A 15215-nucleotide genomic window follows, 5' to 3' on the forward strand; every position below is an offset into this window, starting at 1 on the left:
AAGTCCCACAGGTCTGAAAATTGCCAGGTTTGGAGACCACATAGAGCAATGGAGAGTTCCGTGTTGATTTGGGGAGGGGGCCCTAGATTTGAGCCCCACAGGGGAGACCTGCAGCCAGCCAGATCTCTGAAGTTGGCCCCCCAAGGACGGCCATTCATCCCTATAGGCCAGAAATCCAGCTGCAGGGTCATGCGAACACATCTACTCCAGCTGTGTTGGGCTAAACTGCAGGGGGTCCCCTGCCGTTGTTAAGTTAGTAGCACAGTCGTTAAGTGAATCCGGTTTCACCCCCACCCCCCTTGACTTTGCTTGTGGGAAGGTCGCAAAAGGGGTTCAGGACACGGAAACGGTCATAAATATGAGCCGGTTGCCAAGTGTCTGAATTTTGATCACGGAGATGCGGCAACAGTCCTCTAAGTGTGGAAAATGGTCATAAATCGCTTTTTCCGATGTCGTAACTTTGGGTGGTCACAAAATGAACTGTTGTAAGTTGAGGATTACCTGTGATTGGCCTTTTGGCTCTCCCCAAGGAGACACCTCCATGTTGGCTGGCAGGCTTGTCTTGTGCATCAATCATGCTTACTTAATTCCTCTTCTTCCCCTCCTTTTTCTCCTCCTCCTCTTCCTCCTCCTCCTCCCTTATCTCTTCTCCCTTCCCCCTTCTTCTCTTTTTCTTTTCCTCCTCCTCCTTCCTCCCTTATTACTTCTCCTCCTCTTCCTCTCCTCCTCTTCTTTTTCTCTTCTTCCTCCTCTTTTCTTCTTCCTCCTCCTTCCCCTCCTCTTCTCCTTTTTCTCTTCCTCCTCCTCCTCCTCTTTTTCTCTTCCTCCTCCTCCTCCTCATCTCTTCTCCCTTCCCCCCTTCTTCTCTTTTTTCTCTTCCTCCTCCTCCTTCCTCCCTTATTTCTTCTCCTCCTCTTTCCTCTCCTTCTCTTCTTTTTCTCTTCTTCCTCCTCTTTTCTTCTTCCTCCTCCTTCCCATCCTCTTCTCCTCCTTTTTCTCTTCCTCCTCCTCCTCCTCTTCCTCCTCCTCCTTCCCCTCCTCCTCTTCTTCCTCCTCCTCCTCCTCTTTCCAGCCTTAAGCCTCTTCTTAGGTTTCGAACCTGACACTTGTTCACAGCTGTAAAAGTAGCTGAGCTTGGAATTTGGGGTTGGCTCCAGATTCAAACTTAATACCTCCTTCCAAGTGCTCCTAAGTTTGAAGCCGTGTGCAAAAGTGCTAATACTCAAGGAAGAGGGGGGGGAGTATGTGTGTGTGTGTGTTTGTGTGTGTGTTTGTGTGCGTATTTCCTACTGTTTCGAAAAAATGGTGGAAAAGAGAATGGAATGAAAAACGTGCACAACTTTGAAAGACCTAAACCCTGCATTGCTCTTCTTAGCGCTCCTTCTTCTTTTGTGTCGTCCGGAAAGGAGAGGGGAAAGATATGAACTGTTATAAGTTGAGGACTACCTGTAAAGGCAGGGATAGAAATACGTAAATGAAAAGTAAGACATGCCTCGGTGGGGGGGGGGGAAGAATCGGGCAGGTGACACGAATCCAACACTCCTTACAACAAAATACAAGGTTTTTATTATCGCTATATTGGTAAGAAAAATGTGAATTATCATCGCTGGCATAAGATATGTGCACCCAGTCGACGCACTGTTGAAACGAAAGATGGAATCGCTGTAAATATTTTTTAAAAAAATTTAAACAATAAAAAAAAAACCATAACAAAACTTCAAGGTTTTTAAAGCCTTGCACCATATCTTAGGTTGCGCTTCCGTGAAGAGTCAAGCGGCTCCAATTGCTTTTGTAGACAGGAAGTCTGTGTAGACACCAACGCTGATGCCTTTGTGTGGGTGTGTTTGGGTGTGATTGTGTTGCTTCCCCGTTTCCTGGAATTTGCCAGTTAGGCCATGCTGTCAGCTATTTTTTTCCCCCTTTTGTTTTCCCACCGCCGCCTCCTCCTCCGTTTACTTCTCGCTTTGCGCAAAGCCCTGTCGAGTTTAGAAAAGTGACCACATCACTTTGTGGCGGCGTGGTCACCTTTCCCCTGGAAACCCTTCCCCCGAATTACACCCACACCCACCAAAAACATGCAATCCTAGGTTGCGCTACCAGAGATAGACTCAAGGTCACATGAGATACTACTACCGTTTTGTAAAGCCTTAGTAAGGCCGCATTTGAAATATTTGCATCCAGTTTTTGTCACCACGGCGTAAAAACGACGTTGAGACTCCAGAGATTGTGCAGAGAAGAGCAACAAAGAGGATTAGGAGGCTAAAACGTGGGAAGAACGGTCGCAGGAACTGTTTATGTCTCGTTTAATGAAAAGAAGGACCAGGAGTGACTTGATAAATGTGGTTATTCAGGGCAGCAATCAATGCTGAAGTCTGGAACGAGGCCGGCTTTATTCAGGCTTGTGGTATCAATACTCATTGTTTGCTATGAGCGGCCAGTTCCTTGGTCTGCAGTGGTGTAATTACTCTTTGGTGTAATTCAAATGCTTCCCCAAATATTTGCTGCCAACCGAGCAAGGTTCTCTCATTCTTGGAAGTTTTCTTTAGGATTTTCTTGGAGTTCTTCAAAGGCCCGAGGGATGAGATGGGCTTTACAGAGTTTTCTAGCTATTGTGTGAAGACACGTATACCCGGGCACCCAGAAGTGTTTTCTAGCTATTGCATGAAGACACGTATACCCGGGCGCCCAGAAGTCTTCCCATTAACAATAACAGGGTAAGCCGCTAGTATAATAAAAGAGTAACCCCCTCCCACCATGTAACAAAAAAAAAAGCAACTGGGATGATTAGGGGACTGAACGATGGACGGTTGCAGGACCTGGGCCTGGCTAGTCTAGGGAAGAGAAAGACCAAGGGAGACAGGAGAGCAGTCTTCCAATATTTGAGGGCGGGGGGTTGGACTAGATGACCTACAAGGTCCCTTCCAACTCTATTAATCTGACTTTAATCTGATTTTAATGGACAAAAGGACCAGGGGAGACAGGAGAGCAGCTTTCCAATATTTGAGGGGCTGCCCCAGAGAGGAGGAAGGGGGTCAAGCTATTCTCCAAGGCACCCGAAGGCCAGACAAGGAAGAATGGATGGAAACTGAACAAGGAGAGATTCAACCTTGGAAATAAGGAGAAACTTTCTGACAGGGAGAATAATCCACCCGTGGAACAGAAGTTGCCTTTGGAAGTTGTGGGAGCTTCATCCCTGGAGGCTTTCAAGAAGAGACTGGACTGCCCTCTGTCAGAAATGGTGTAGGGTCTCCCGCTTGGATGGAGGGTTGGACTAGATGACCTACAAGGTCCCTTCTAAGTCTGTTATTCGATATTCAATGGAACAAAAGTTGCCTTCGGAAGTTGTGGGAGCTTCATCGTCACTGGTGGCTTTGAAAAAGAGACTGGGCTGCCCTCTGTCAGGAATGGTGTAGGGTCTCCTGCTTGGGTGGGGGGTTGGACTAGATGACCTCCCAGACTGTTATTCTGTTCTGTTCATGTTTTGCATAAGGAACACACACACACACACACACACACCCCGCAAAATCTCCTCCCCTTCCTCTGGGTCATGTTAATGCGGTGGGTAACTTTCACATTCTCGCAAGCTTCCTTCATTCTCCCTTGTAGCCTTAAATTTACTTTTCTTGCGGGGTGGAGAGAATTTTTTTAGTCCTGTGGTTTTTTTATTTATTTCTCTCTCTCTCTCTCTCTCCCTCTGAACCGCATGGAAAAAATAAAAAAATCCCCTCCCTCGATCCGCTCCCAGTTAGAGAAGAAAGGAGCGGCAGCTGGCAGAGAGGCCTTTTTTCGCCCCCGGAGAGGCCTGTCCCAATTTGACTTGATCCAGAATGCCAGCGAGGTAGAAATGCGCCCCCGGGGGCCTCGTTCCAAAATTCGTTGGCAGCGGTGGGCGTTGTGCGAGTTCCCAGCCATCGTCATCCTCGAAGGCGTTCTGCGCACCCGAGCCCCGTCCTGCACCCCCGTCCTACCACGGCACCCCTCCTGCTTCCTTCAAGGGAGCCAGGACATTGGAGGGGGGAGAGGTTGGAGACCTTGCAGATTAAATACAGGTTAACGGAGTGGGGAGGGACCTTGGAGGTCATCTAGTCCAACCCCCACCCCCTCACCCAAGCGGGAGACCCTGCACCGTTTCTGACAGGTGGCAGTCCAGTCTCTTCTTGAAAGCCTCCAGGGAGGAAGCTCCCACAACTTCCAAAGGCAACTTCTGTTCCATGGGTGGATTGTTCTCCCTGTCAGAAAGTTTCTCCTTATTTCCAGGTTGAATCTCTCCTTGGTTGACTTCCATCCGTTGCTTCTTGTCCTGCCTTCAGGGGCTTTGGAGAATAATTCGAGCCCCCTCTTCTCTGGAGAGGCCCCTCAAAAATGAGAATATTGCTATCATCTGCCCCCTGGTCCTTCTTGGCTCTCGATTAGCCAAACCCAAATCCTGCAAGCTTCCTTCATATGTTTTTGAATATGTGCAGCTAGAGCGCACTGGTTAAAATGCAGTTCTGTTAATCAACTTCAGAGCTTTGGAAAATAGGTTGTTGAGTTGAGTTGAGTTGAGTTGAGTTGAGTTGAGTTGAGTTGAGTTGAGTTGAATAGAATTCTTTATTGGCCCAGTGTGATTGGACACACAAGGAATCTGTCTTTGGTGAAAATGCTCTCGGTAGACATAAAAGAAAAGATATACATTCATCAAGAGTGAAGAATCATCAGGTACAACACTTAGTAATAGTCATAGGATACAATAAGCAATCAAATCATACTAGGAAACAGTCAATGAAAATCGTAAGGACACAAGCGACAAAGTTACAGTCCTACAGTCCCAAGGGGGAAGAGATGGGCGATAAGTGAGTGATGAGAAGATTAATAGTAATAGTAGTGCAGACTTTGTAAATAGTTGGACAGTGTTGAAGGAGTTAGTTTGTTTAGCAGAGGTTCAGGGGAAAACTCCCCTTGTGTGTTTACTTCTGGTGTGCAGTGCCGTATAGCGCCGCTTCAAGGGAAAGAGTTTGAAACAGTTTACGTCCTGGATGTGAGGGGTCCGTAGATATTTTCACAGCCCCCTTTTTTGACTCCTACAGTATATACAGGTCCTCTGTGGAAGGCAGGTTGGTAGTAATGGCTTTTTTCCACAGTCCTAATGCCTCTCTGGAGTCTGTGTCTGTGTCCTGTTGGGTTGTAGACAGCCAAACCGGACCGTTCTAGAAGTGCAGAGGACAGACAAATGCTCCAACACTGGGAGTTTTTAAAGCAGAGATTGGAGAAAGACCTGTCAGAGGGGACCATTCTACACCGACCCCCAATTTAATCCTGTCTTGGGGGCTGCTCAGAAAAAGGAATTCAGCCCCCCAAACCTGCCGAGCAGCTGTGTGGCGAAAGCGCCTGCGGCGGGGGGGGGGGGGGGGGGAGAAAAGTCTATTTTTATGGTGGTTTGGAAATTTCCTCTTGCAGCTTCACGTGCCCTGTGGAAATCTCCTCTCCTCCTTCCTCCTCCTCCTCCTCCTCCTCCTCCTCTGCTTCTTCTTGCAATCGGCAGAGCACAAGGACGGCCACGCCTAGCAAAGACAGGAATCCGTGCGGCTTCTCAGAAGGAAACCCAAGTTAAGGAATCTTAATTCAAGAAGAAAGACGGACAGTTGGCTGACCGGTCAGGTTGAAGCGGCCCTGGGAGAAGAGCCAGTCCCCCCAAAATTAAAATTAAGTCAGCCCTCCGAAGGGGGGTCTTTTTTTTTTTCCGACCAGATGCAAAGCTGATAGTCCTTGCCGCTGACAAGAGAACTGGGATCTTGGCAGCTGCTGTTGCAGTGGGTTCGCTGGAAAGATCAACGTGGTTTTTCCCCCCGGGGGGCTTGGCAGAAGAAGCACCTTTTGGGGCCGCCGTCCTGGCCTTGCCCCCAAAATTTGCCGGGAGGGGAACTCGGGAGGACCATGCCGCACAACATGTGAGTGTGCCGTTTGCTGCTCTTCGGAGCCCGTTTTGGCCAGCATGTCCGCAAAAAGAGGTTGCATAACCTAAAGGACAGCTTGCCAAAGGCTGCCGCTCAAGGAGTTGGGCTGTGCCGGGTTTGAGGGATGCCGGCTGCCTCCAGATTGCCATGTTTTTGGGGCGTGGGGTGGGGTAGGGGGCTGCCTTCGGAGTGAGGCCGATTTGTCCTTCCCGATACCGAATTTCCCTACCTGGGCGACTTACGGAGAGGCAGCTGAGCGAAACTCTGGGCTTCGACCCTCAGAATTCCAGGCTCAGGCCCCCATTTTGGGGGGGTGGGCTATATTTGCCCCCCACTTCTCTGTTTTGTGATTCATATGACGGGTGGGGGGGTGAAAGAGAGGAGTCCTGGGGAAATCTGGGGAAATCCATGGGTCTGGGACAGGTTTGGTGTGCTGGGCGTGGGCTCTGGAGTCCTGGGCTGCATTTGAAAATGGGGGTTTCTGTGTTTTGCTCTTTTGGGGGGCCCCCCTTGGCTTTCCAGTGGCTTTCACCCACTCTTTTTTTTTTCTCTCCTCCTCCTGGACTTTTATTTGCGTTTTGCGTTCTCGTAAAGTCTTCGTAGAAAGAGAATATATTTCTCACCAGAGCTGCGAGCCGAATCTGTAACTTCGGGTGTCGGAATGGCTTGTATCTTATCAGAAAAGGGGAAAAAGGTGGAGGGTGTGTAACTCTCTTTTTGTGTGATTCAAAATCCTTTCCTTCCTTTCCTTCCTTTCCTCCCCTTCCTTTTCCTCCTCCTTTCTTTTCCTTTTCTTTCCTTCTTTCCTTTCCTTTCCTCCCCTTCCCCTTTTTCTCCTTCCCTTTCTTTCCTTCTTTCCTTCCTTTCCTCCCTTCCCCTTTTCCTCCTCCCCTTTCTTTTCCTTTTCTTTTCCTTCTTTCCTTTCCTTTCCTCCTTCCCCTTTTTTCTCCTTCCTTTCTTTTCCTTCTTTCCTTCCTTTCCTCCCCTTCCCCTTTTCCTCCTCCCTTTCTTTTCTTTTCTTTCCTTCTTTCCTTTCCTTTCCTCCCCTTCCCCTTTTTCTCCTTCCTTTCTTTCCTTCTTTCCTTCCTTTCCTCCCTTCCCCTTTTCCTCCTCTCCTTTCTTTTCCTTTTCTTTTCCTTCTTTCCTTTCCTTTCCTCCCTTCCCCCTTTTTCTCCTTCCCTTTCTTTTCCTTCTTTCCTTCCTTTCCTCCCCTTCCTCCTTTTCCTCCTCTCCTTTCTTTTCCTTTTCTTTTCCTTCTTTCCTTTCCTTTCCTCCCCTTCCCCCTTTTTCTCCTTCCCTTTCTTTTCCTTCTTTCCTTCCTTTCCTCCCCTTCCTCCTTTTCCTCCTCTCCTTTCTTTTCCTTTTCTTTTCCTTCTTTCCTTTCCTTTCCTCCCCTTCCCCCTTTTTCTCCTTCCCTTTCTTTTCCTTCTTTCCTTCCTTTCCTCCCCTTCCTCCTTTTCCTCCTCTCCTTTCTTTTCCTTTTCTTTTCCTTCTTTCCTTTCCTTTCCTCCCTTCCCCCTTTTTCTCCTTCCCTTTCTTTTCCTTCTTTCCTTCCTTTCCTCCCCTTCCTCCTTTTCCTCCTCTCCTTTCTTTTCCTTTTCTTTTCCTTCTTTCCTTTCCTTTCCTCCCCTTCCCCTTTTTCTCCTTCCTTTCTTTTCCTTCTTTCCTTCCTTTCCTCCCCTTCCTCCTTTTCCTCCTCTCCTTTCTTTTCCTTTTCTTTTCCTTCTTTCCTTTCCTTTCCTCCCCTTCCCCCTTTTCTCCTTCCCTTTCTTTTCCTTCTTTCCTTCCTTTCCTCCCCTTCCTCCTTTTCCTCCTCCCCTTTCTTTTCCTTTTCTTTTCCTTCTTTCCTTTCCTTTCCTCCCTCTCTTGCCCTCCCTTTCCTTCCTTCCGTCTCTTTTTCTTCTTTTCCTTTCCTCCGTCTCTTCTTCCTTGCCTTCCTTTCCATTTTATGCTACCACAAACTCAAAATAAAACCAAAATAATCACTCCTGTTACAGAAATAGCTGTTCTCTTTCAAAGGCGCAAAATGTCAAGGCCATCACTGTAATTTTTTATTTCACCGCAGGAAAAAAAATAAAAAACCCCAAACAAAACGGAAGTTATTTCTTTTCCTCTTTCTGTTTTTAACCTGAAATCCTTTCTCCATCCCCCCCTCTATTCTATATGACCATAAATTCTAATTTAAAAACTCTTAAAAAGATAAGAAGAAGGAGGCGTGAGAGAGGCTGTGTCAACAATCGATTTCTGCCACGCACCTGGTTTTGTATCACCTAACGTGTGTGTGTGTGTGTGTGTGCCTTTTTTTGCGCTGCCACAATCCAACACAATTTGGATTTCTGTTCCTTATCTTGGTGTGACCATTCCTCGTCCTCTATTTAAGACATAGCTCAGTTTTTGAGAAACGGAACCAACCCTTTTTTCTCCCGGTTTTCCCTTGTGGCTGTTTTGTAGTTGTATTGACCTGTTGTGTCAACAGCCTCCCTCTGCCTGTTTCCCACCGACCTTTTCGTGGTGCTTCTGGGTCCACTCCCTTTTTCTGTCTTGCACGGGCGGTCCCCGACTTACGACCAAACCGAGCCCCCGATGTTTCCCTTGCTTAGCGAGGCCGTTGTTAAGTGAACTCTGGCCCCCATTTCACGGCCTTTCTGGCCACGGTGGTGAAGAGAATCCTTGCAGTTGTTAGGTGAGTGACATGGTTGCGAATTCAATCCGGGTTCTCCATTGTCTGAAGGTCGCAAAAAAATGGGGGAACCGCGTGATCTTGGGACATGGCGCCCGACCTAAGTACATGCCAGTTGCCAAGCGTTTGAATTTTGATCGCATGATTGTGGGGATGCGGCAGCGGTCTTAAGCAGGGGTGGGATTCAAACCTCTTAACCACCAGTTCTGTGGGCGTGGCCTAATTTGTGGGCATGGCTTGATGGTCACGCGACTGGCTGGGCGTGGCTTGTATGTAAATATTGTAAACATTTATGTAAATATTTGAATCTCTTATTTTAAAAAAGAGCAACTTTTACCCCAAAATCAGGCAAAGCAGGCAGGCAGATTGAGTAGCTCACAGAATCATAGAGTCAACTCACAGTTCTATCTTTCCGCAATCTGCTGCCTGAGTCTGTCACACAAAATTTGCTTGCAAGCAAACTCACACAATTAACTCACAATACACCATGTACGTAAATATTGAATTGTTTTACTTTAAAAAGAGCAACGTTTATCCAAAATCAGGCAAAGCAGGCTGGCAGATTGAGGTGTTTGCAGAATCACAGATTCACTCAGAGGTCTATCTTTCTGCAATCTGCTGCCTGAGTCTGCATTCGGTCGTAAGGAAGGTTCAGCTCTGCTCTCGGGCCACTTCTCCCCAGCCAACCCCCTGAATACCACCCCTTATTGGGGCCTCAGGGAAGCCTCCTGGGCGACGGCGAAGCACTACAACAGTGATTTAGATTAGCTAGAAAGCAAGAAACTGACGATTCCCTGCTTTCTAGCTAATCCAGATCTCATGGCACAGCTGATGGGAACAGCTGATAGTCGGAACAGCTGATAGTCGGAACAGCTGATAGTCGGGGTGGGGAGGAAAAATAGCAACTTACCAAAAATTACGCAAAGGCACAACACAGGCCAGTTGAATGGCACGCATGTGAGATAAGGACTGACTGAGTGGGGAGGGGAGGGGGCCGGAGCCAGCCAGCGTCGCGATTTGCCAATCGTCCGAACTGCACAGAATTGTAACAACCAGTTCTATAGAACCAGTCTGAACCGGTAGAATCCCACCCTGATCATAAGGGTTAAAAGCAGTCCTAATTCCATTTTTTTTCAGGGTTGTTGCAACTTCGAAAGGTCCCTAAACAAACAGTCATATGTCGAGGAGTAACTATATCCTCCGTTTTTTTTGTTTGTTTTCGTTTTAAGAACAGTGGAGCTGCATTGAACAGATGGGGGTGTAAACCTCCTACTCCAGGAGTTTTGAATTCTCTCACCGAGTGGTTTTTCCTGTTTGTTTTGTGGTTTCTCTGCAGACCATCCATGAGCTCAGATTTCCAGCATTATAGTTTCAGGATGCCAAACATTGGATTCCAAAACCTGCCTCTCAACATATACATCGTGGTCTTCGGCACGGCGATTTTCGTCTTCATCCTCAGTTTGCTTTTCTGCTGCTATTTGATAAGGTAAGAAACAAAAGGCCCCTTTCTTTTTTGTGCGCGGGGCGGGAGGAAAAACGTAGTTTATTCAAAGACAGTTAAGGAAGTTTAAAGATTTCAAGATTTAAAGTTAAGAAAGTTTAAAGATTTTTAAAGAGCGTACAAGGTAGTCCTCGACTTACGATCACAGTTGAGGCCAAACTTTATGTGCTGCCGAGTGGAAAAAAAAAAATTCTTAAATGAGTTTTGCTCCCAGTGACGACTTCCTTTGCCGCATTTGTCAAGTGAATCCCTGCAGTTGTTAAATGAGGCACTCGGTTGTTAAGTGAATCCAGCTTTCCCAATTGATTTTGCTCGTCAGAAGGGTCGCCAACGGGGACTGCGTGACCCCGGAGACACTGAAAACCATCATAAGTATGAGCCAATCACGTGACCCTGGGAATGCTGCAACAGTTGTAAGAGTGAAAAATGGTCATAAGTCACCTACGTCGCAAAAGGAGATCACACCATCCCAGTGTCACCTCATCAAACATTCCTATGCCTGTTTTAGTAGTTGCCATAAAGAAAAAAGTGAGATTTGGAAGAGGAGTGCAGCAAAGCGAAAGTACATTCCAACTCTTTATCTTTAAAAGATTGTAACTAAAATACCAGAGATTTTGCCCCAAAGTACATTCCAACTCTTTATCTTTAAAAGATTGTAACCAAAATACCAGAGATTTTACCCAAAAGTACATTCCAACTCTTCTCTTTAAAAGGTTGTGACTAAACTACCAGAGCTTTTGCCCGTGAATATATTTAATTGGAGAACATGAATGGGGACACTTAGCCCGTGAAGGTGCTCAGTTGGAGAATGTGATTGATGACACACCCAGGGGGAAGAGGGGGAAACAGGGTCCCAGGGGACTGTAAATGACGTAGGCCAGAGTTGGCTTCATCCAGGGCAGGGCCAGGATGTCGCCTCTAATGAATCCTTGGAAGTTTTTTGAAGTTTGGCTCGAGAATCATGATTTCATTAGGGCGATCGCTGGAATCCTGACACCCAGAACACTGCAACCCTCATAAATATGAGACAGTCGTTAAGCATCCAAATTTTGATGCAACCGTTGTGTAAGAAAAAAAAAACATCAAAAGTCACTTTTGTCCCCCACTGCTGTTGTAACTTTGAACGGTCACTAAATGAACTGTTGTAAGTCGAGGACTAGTCATTACTTCCTGTTTAAAAATCGCAAATGCTGATTTAAGCTTAAGTCATGAGCCGGCCCTCTTCCAACATTTAAGCAAATTTGTTAAGGAGGCTTACTTGAGCTCAGGAATGTTCGAATGTTTGGCTCAGCTACTTGTCTTCCCTCTTCACATTCTTGAGGATGAGTGAGCACTTGTTCAAAATTCTTGAGTTGGCAAGTCCTCATAGTCTGTCTCCAACTTGTTCAGGACCTTTGGTCACTTGGAGAAAAATGGCCGTTGGTCTTCGATCTAACCCAAAACCTGGGTCTCATTGCAAAGTTAGTCTGGGGTCTCATTGCAAAATTGCGTAGTTAGTCTTGGGTTTAATTCTGGGTCTCATTGCAAGGATAGTTTTAGGTCTTAATTGCAAAATTGTAAAGTTAACCTTGAGTTTCATTGCAAAGTTATCCTTCGGTTTAATCCTAGATCTTGGGTCTGTTTGCAAAGTTAATCTTGAAAACTGGCAGTTGGTCTTGGATTTAACCCAAAACCTGGGTTTAATTGCAAAGTTAGTCTTGGGTCTAATTGCAAAATTGCAAAGTTAGTCTTGGGTCTAATCCAAAACCTGGGTCTAATTTGGTCCCCGCACTATAATAAAAGATGTTGCGACTATAGAAAAAATGCAGAGAAGAGCAACCAGGAGGATTAGGGGACTGGAGGCTAAAACATACGATGGACGGTTGCAGGAACCGGGCCTGGCTAGTCTAGGGAAGAGAAGGACCAGGGGAGACAGGAGAGCATCTTCCAATATTTGAGGGGCTGCCACAGAGAGGAGGAAGGGGGTCAAGCTATTCTCCAAAGCACCTGAAGGTCAGACAAGAAATAATGGATGGAAACTGACCAAGGAGAGATTCAACCAATAAGGAGGAATTTTCTTACAGAAAAAGGAACCAAATTAAACAGAAGTTGCCTTCAGAAGCTGTGGGAGCGCCATCCCTTGAGACTTTCAAGAAGAGACTGGATTGCAATCTGTCAGAAATGGTGTAGGGTCTCCTGCTTGGGCGGGGGGGTTGGACTAGATGACCTACAAGGTCCCTTCCAACTCTATTATTCTGTTAATTGCGAGGTTAGTTTTACCTCCAGTTGCAGAATTGTAAAATTAAATCTTGAGTTTTATTGCAAAATTGCCAAGTTATTCTTCGGTTTCATCCTAGGTCTGATCCCCAGGTCTAATTGCAAAGTTAGTCTTGGGTCTAATTTCAGAATTGCAAATTACTCTTAGGTTTAATCCAAATCTAATCCCACCTGCTCGGGAGCACCTGGATCATCGCTTTGGGGGAAAATTGCCTAGTTAGTTTTGGATTCATCCAAGCTTTGTCTCATGAGGAAGTGCAAATGGGTGGGGTTTTTTTTTGGAGGGGGGGGCAGGATTTTAGCAGGGGTCAAACTCTTCCTCTGGAAAAATGATGAAAAACTTCTACCTTTGCCTCTGGTTTGCCAAGTCCCACGTTCTGGTGTTTCGAAGCCGAGGGGTTGAAGCAAGTGTTGGTAGCACAGATCAGTACCCTTCCTTCCTTGCTTCAGAGTCAGTCCAGTAAGTTGTGCTCGCGGAGTGTACAGTTGCACAACAGGGAACCTTCAAGGTTTAGCCAAAGCCAGTTCCTCCCCGGTGGAACCGATGAGGAAGCACAAAGGAAACCCGTGTTCGCTTAGCACAGGGCTCCCCAAATTTGGCCACTTTTAAGACTTGTGGATTTCAACTCCCAGAAGTCCACAAGTCTTCAAGCGGCCAAGTTTGGAGACCTCTGGCTTAGCAGATAGAACAGACAAAGAAGGCAAAATTTCACTGCATCCTAACCCAGATGGTGTGCAGGAGGCTAATGGCTTGGGACTTGGGTGACTGACATCGTGGGCCCTGCTCGTTCTGGGAAACCCAAGAGAGAAAAACTTGAATCCTTCCCCAAATGGATGTCAGCTCCACGGGCCCCTGGACGCCTCTCTTTTTGGGGCCAGTTTGGAGATAAGGATGGGCTTTCTCCGTTAGAACTTTGGAAAGCATGCAAGGAGGAAGTGAAGCATGAAACTGTTCTCAGATAACAGATAATCAGAGTTGGGTGACTCTTGTAGGTCATCTAGTCCAACCCCCCCCACCCAAGCAGGAGACCCCACACCATTTCTGACAGGTGGCAGTCCAGTCTCTTCTTGAAGGTCTCAAGGGATGAAGCTCCCACAACTTCTGAGGGCAACTTCTCTTCCATGGGTTGATGGTTCTCACTGAAGGTTGTAGGACGTGTAGGTGAGATGATGGTTGTTGGTCTTGCGGGCGGGTTGGGTGTTTTAGTCTTCGCTACCGTAGGGTTTTGGGAACCTTCTTGAAGTTGATGGGAGCAGTGTTGAAGCAGAAGAGGGGAGAAAAAGAGAAGGTGATGGAGGCGAGATGAAGGAGGAAAGGAGATGGAGAAGAAAATGGAGATTGAAAAGGAGGTGGAAGATGGCGATGAGATGGAGATGAAGGAGATGGAGAAGATGAGACAGAGATGAAGGAGATGATGATGGAAACAAGGTGGAGATGAAGGAGATGAGATGCGGAAGCTGATAGAGATGGAGAAGGAGATGGAGATACAGATGGAGAAGGAGAAGATGAGATGGTGATGGAGATGGAGATACAGATGGAGAAGGAGAAGATGTGGGTGAAGGAGATGAAGGAGATGGAGATGATGGAGATGAGATGGAGAAGGAGAAGATGAGATGGAGATGGTGATGAAGATGAAATGGAGATGAAGGAGAAGGAGATGATGGAGATGAAATGTGATGGAGAAGTTGATAGAGATGGAGATGGAGATACAGATGGGGAAGGAGAAGATGAGATGGTGATGGAGATGAGATGGAGAAGGAAATGAAGGTGAAGGAGATGGAGGTACAGATGGAGAAGGAGAAGATGTGGGTGATGGAGATGAAGGAGATGGAGATGATGGAGATGAGATGGAGAAGGAGATGAAATGGAGAAGCTGGTAGAGATGAAGATAGAGATGGAGATGAGAAGGACAAGATGAGGTGGTGATGGAGAAGGAAACGGAGATGAGATGGAAACGCAGGAGACGAGATGGAGGAGAAGCTGAAGGTGAGATGCAGAAGGAGACGGAAATGAAGGAGATAACAACGAGGAAGTGATGGGGCGAGGAGATGGAAAAAGAGACGGAAGGATGTTGGGTTTTGTTCATGGGGTTCCAACCTAGAATTTGGAAGGCCCCAATCCCAAAGTTTCAGGTTCAACCCTCCGCGTGTTGCAGCTCACAAGACCGAGGAGCAGGCGGTCAGCGGGAATCTTTCAAAAGCAACCTCTGAATTAACCCTCTCGGGTCCAACCCAGATGCTCAGCTTGGTCTCTTCTGTGGCAAGTGGCCCTGTGCCCCCGTAACTGCAACCTGGTCCCTCTTTTCATGAGCCTCTTTACCTATTCACAAGAGTTGCGGTTATTTCCTCACAAGATCTGTGCCCAAAACAGCAGGTTCTGCTTAAAAAAAATAAGAGACCACTGAATTCTGCGTTAAGGTCTGAAACAAAACCGGCACAGAGGCTTTCTTTACAAATGTCGTTTAAAGCAGACAGTCCTCTCTCTCCCTCCTATCTCAACCTACGATCTCAAACCGCTTCGTACGCCTGTGGTACTCCGAAGCCCATTATGCTCGTTATTCCCTCAGCTCCTTTTTTGCAGCGTTCAGTCACGCTGACGCTTTTCCCTTTATCCTCCTCCTTTGTCTTTCCAAAGCCGAGTGACTCACCGGATTTACTTAGTGGAATCTTTTCTTGATTGTTCTCCCAAGATCATGTCGACGACGACGTCGCGCCAGGTGCAGAGAAGGTTTTGATGTGCCAGGCGTGGCCCTTTTTGTCCCAGAGAGATGTTTTTGGGGTGGCGTGCGCATGCGTCCGCGTTTTTAATTCACGGAAGGTGGGCGGGGGGTGGGGGCGGGGAGGA

General features: G+C 47.0%; 2 protein-coding genes across 4 annotated transcripts in view; both read left to right on the top strand.

The window, feature by feature from the left end:
* Positions 1 to 15215, top strand: part of ADRA1D (adrenoceptor alpha 1D) — a 288706-nt gene that overhangs the window by 215234 nt on the left and 58257 nt on the right. The window lies entirely within an intron of this gene.
* Positions 1 to 15215, top strand: part of RNF24 (ring finger protein 24) — a 56330-nt gene that overhangs the window by 32726 nt on the left and 8389 nt on the right. For 2 of the 3 annotated variants that reach the window (XM_087935674.1, XM_026718947.2), the window contains exon 2: positions 9950 to 10099. In XM_087935674.1, the coding sequence (XP_087791800.1) occupies positions 9957 to 10099 (143 nt within the window). In that variant the 5' untranslated portion in view covers positions 9950 to 9956. Of the gene's footprint in view, positions 1 to 5511; positions 5928 to 9949; positions 10100 to 15215 lie in introns of those variants that run through there. The other variant, XM_026718948.2, reaches the window with a different exon arrangement.

The sequence above is a fragment of the Pseudonaja textilis genome, chromosome 6, assembly GCF_049901715.1.
Source record: "Pseudonaja textilis isolate UNSWEBS1 chromosome 6, rPseTex1.2, whole genome shotgun sequence".
NCBI lineage: Eukaryota > Metazoa > Chordata > Lepidosauria > Squamata > Elapidae > Pseudonaja > Pseudonaja textilis.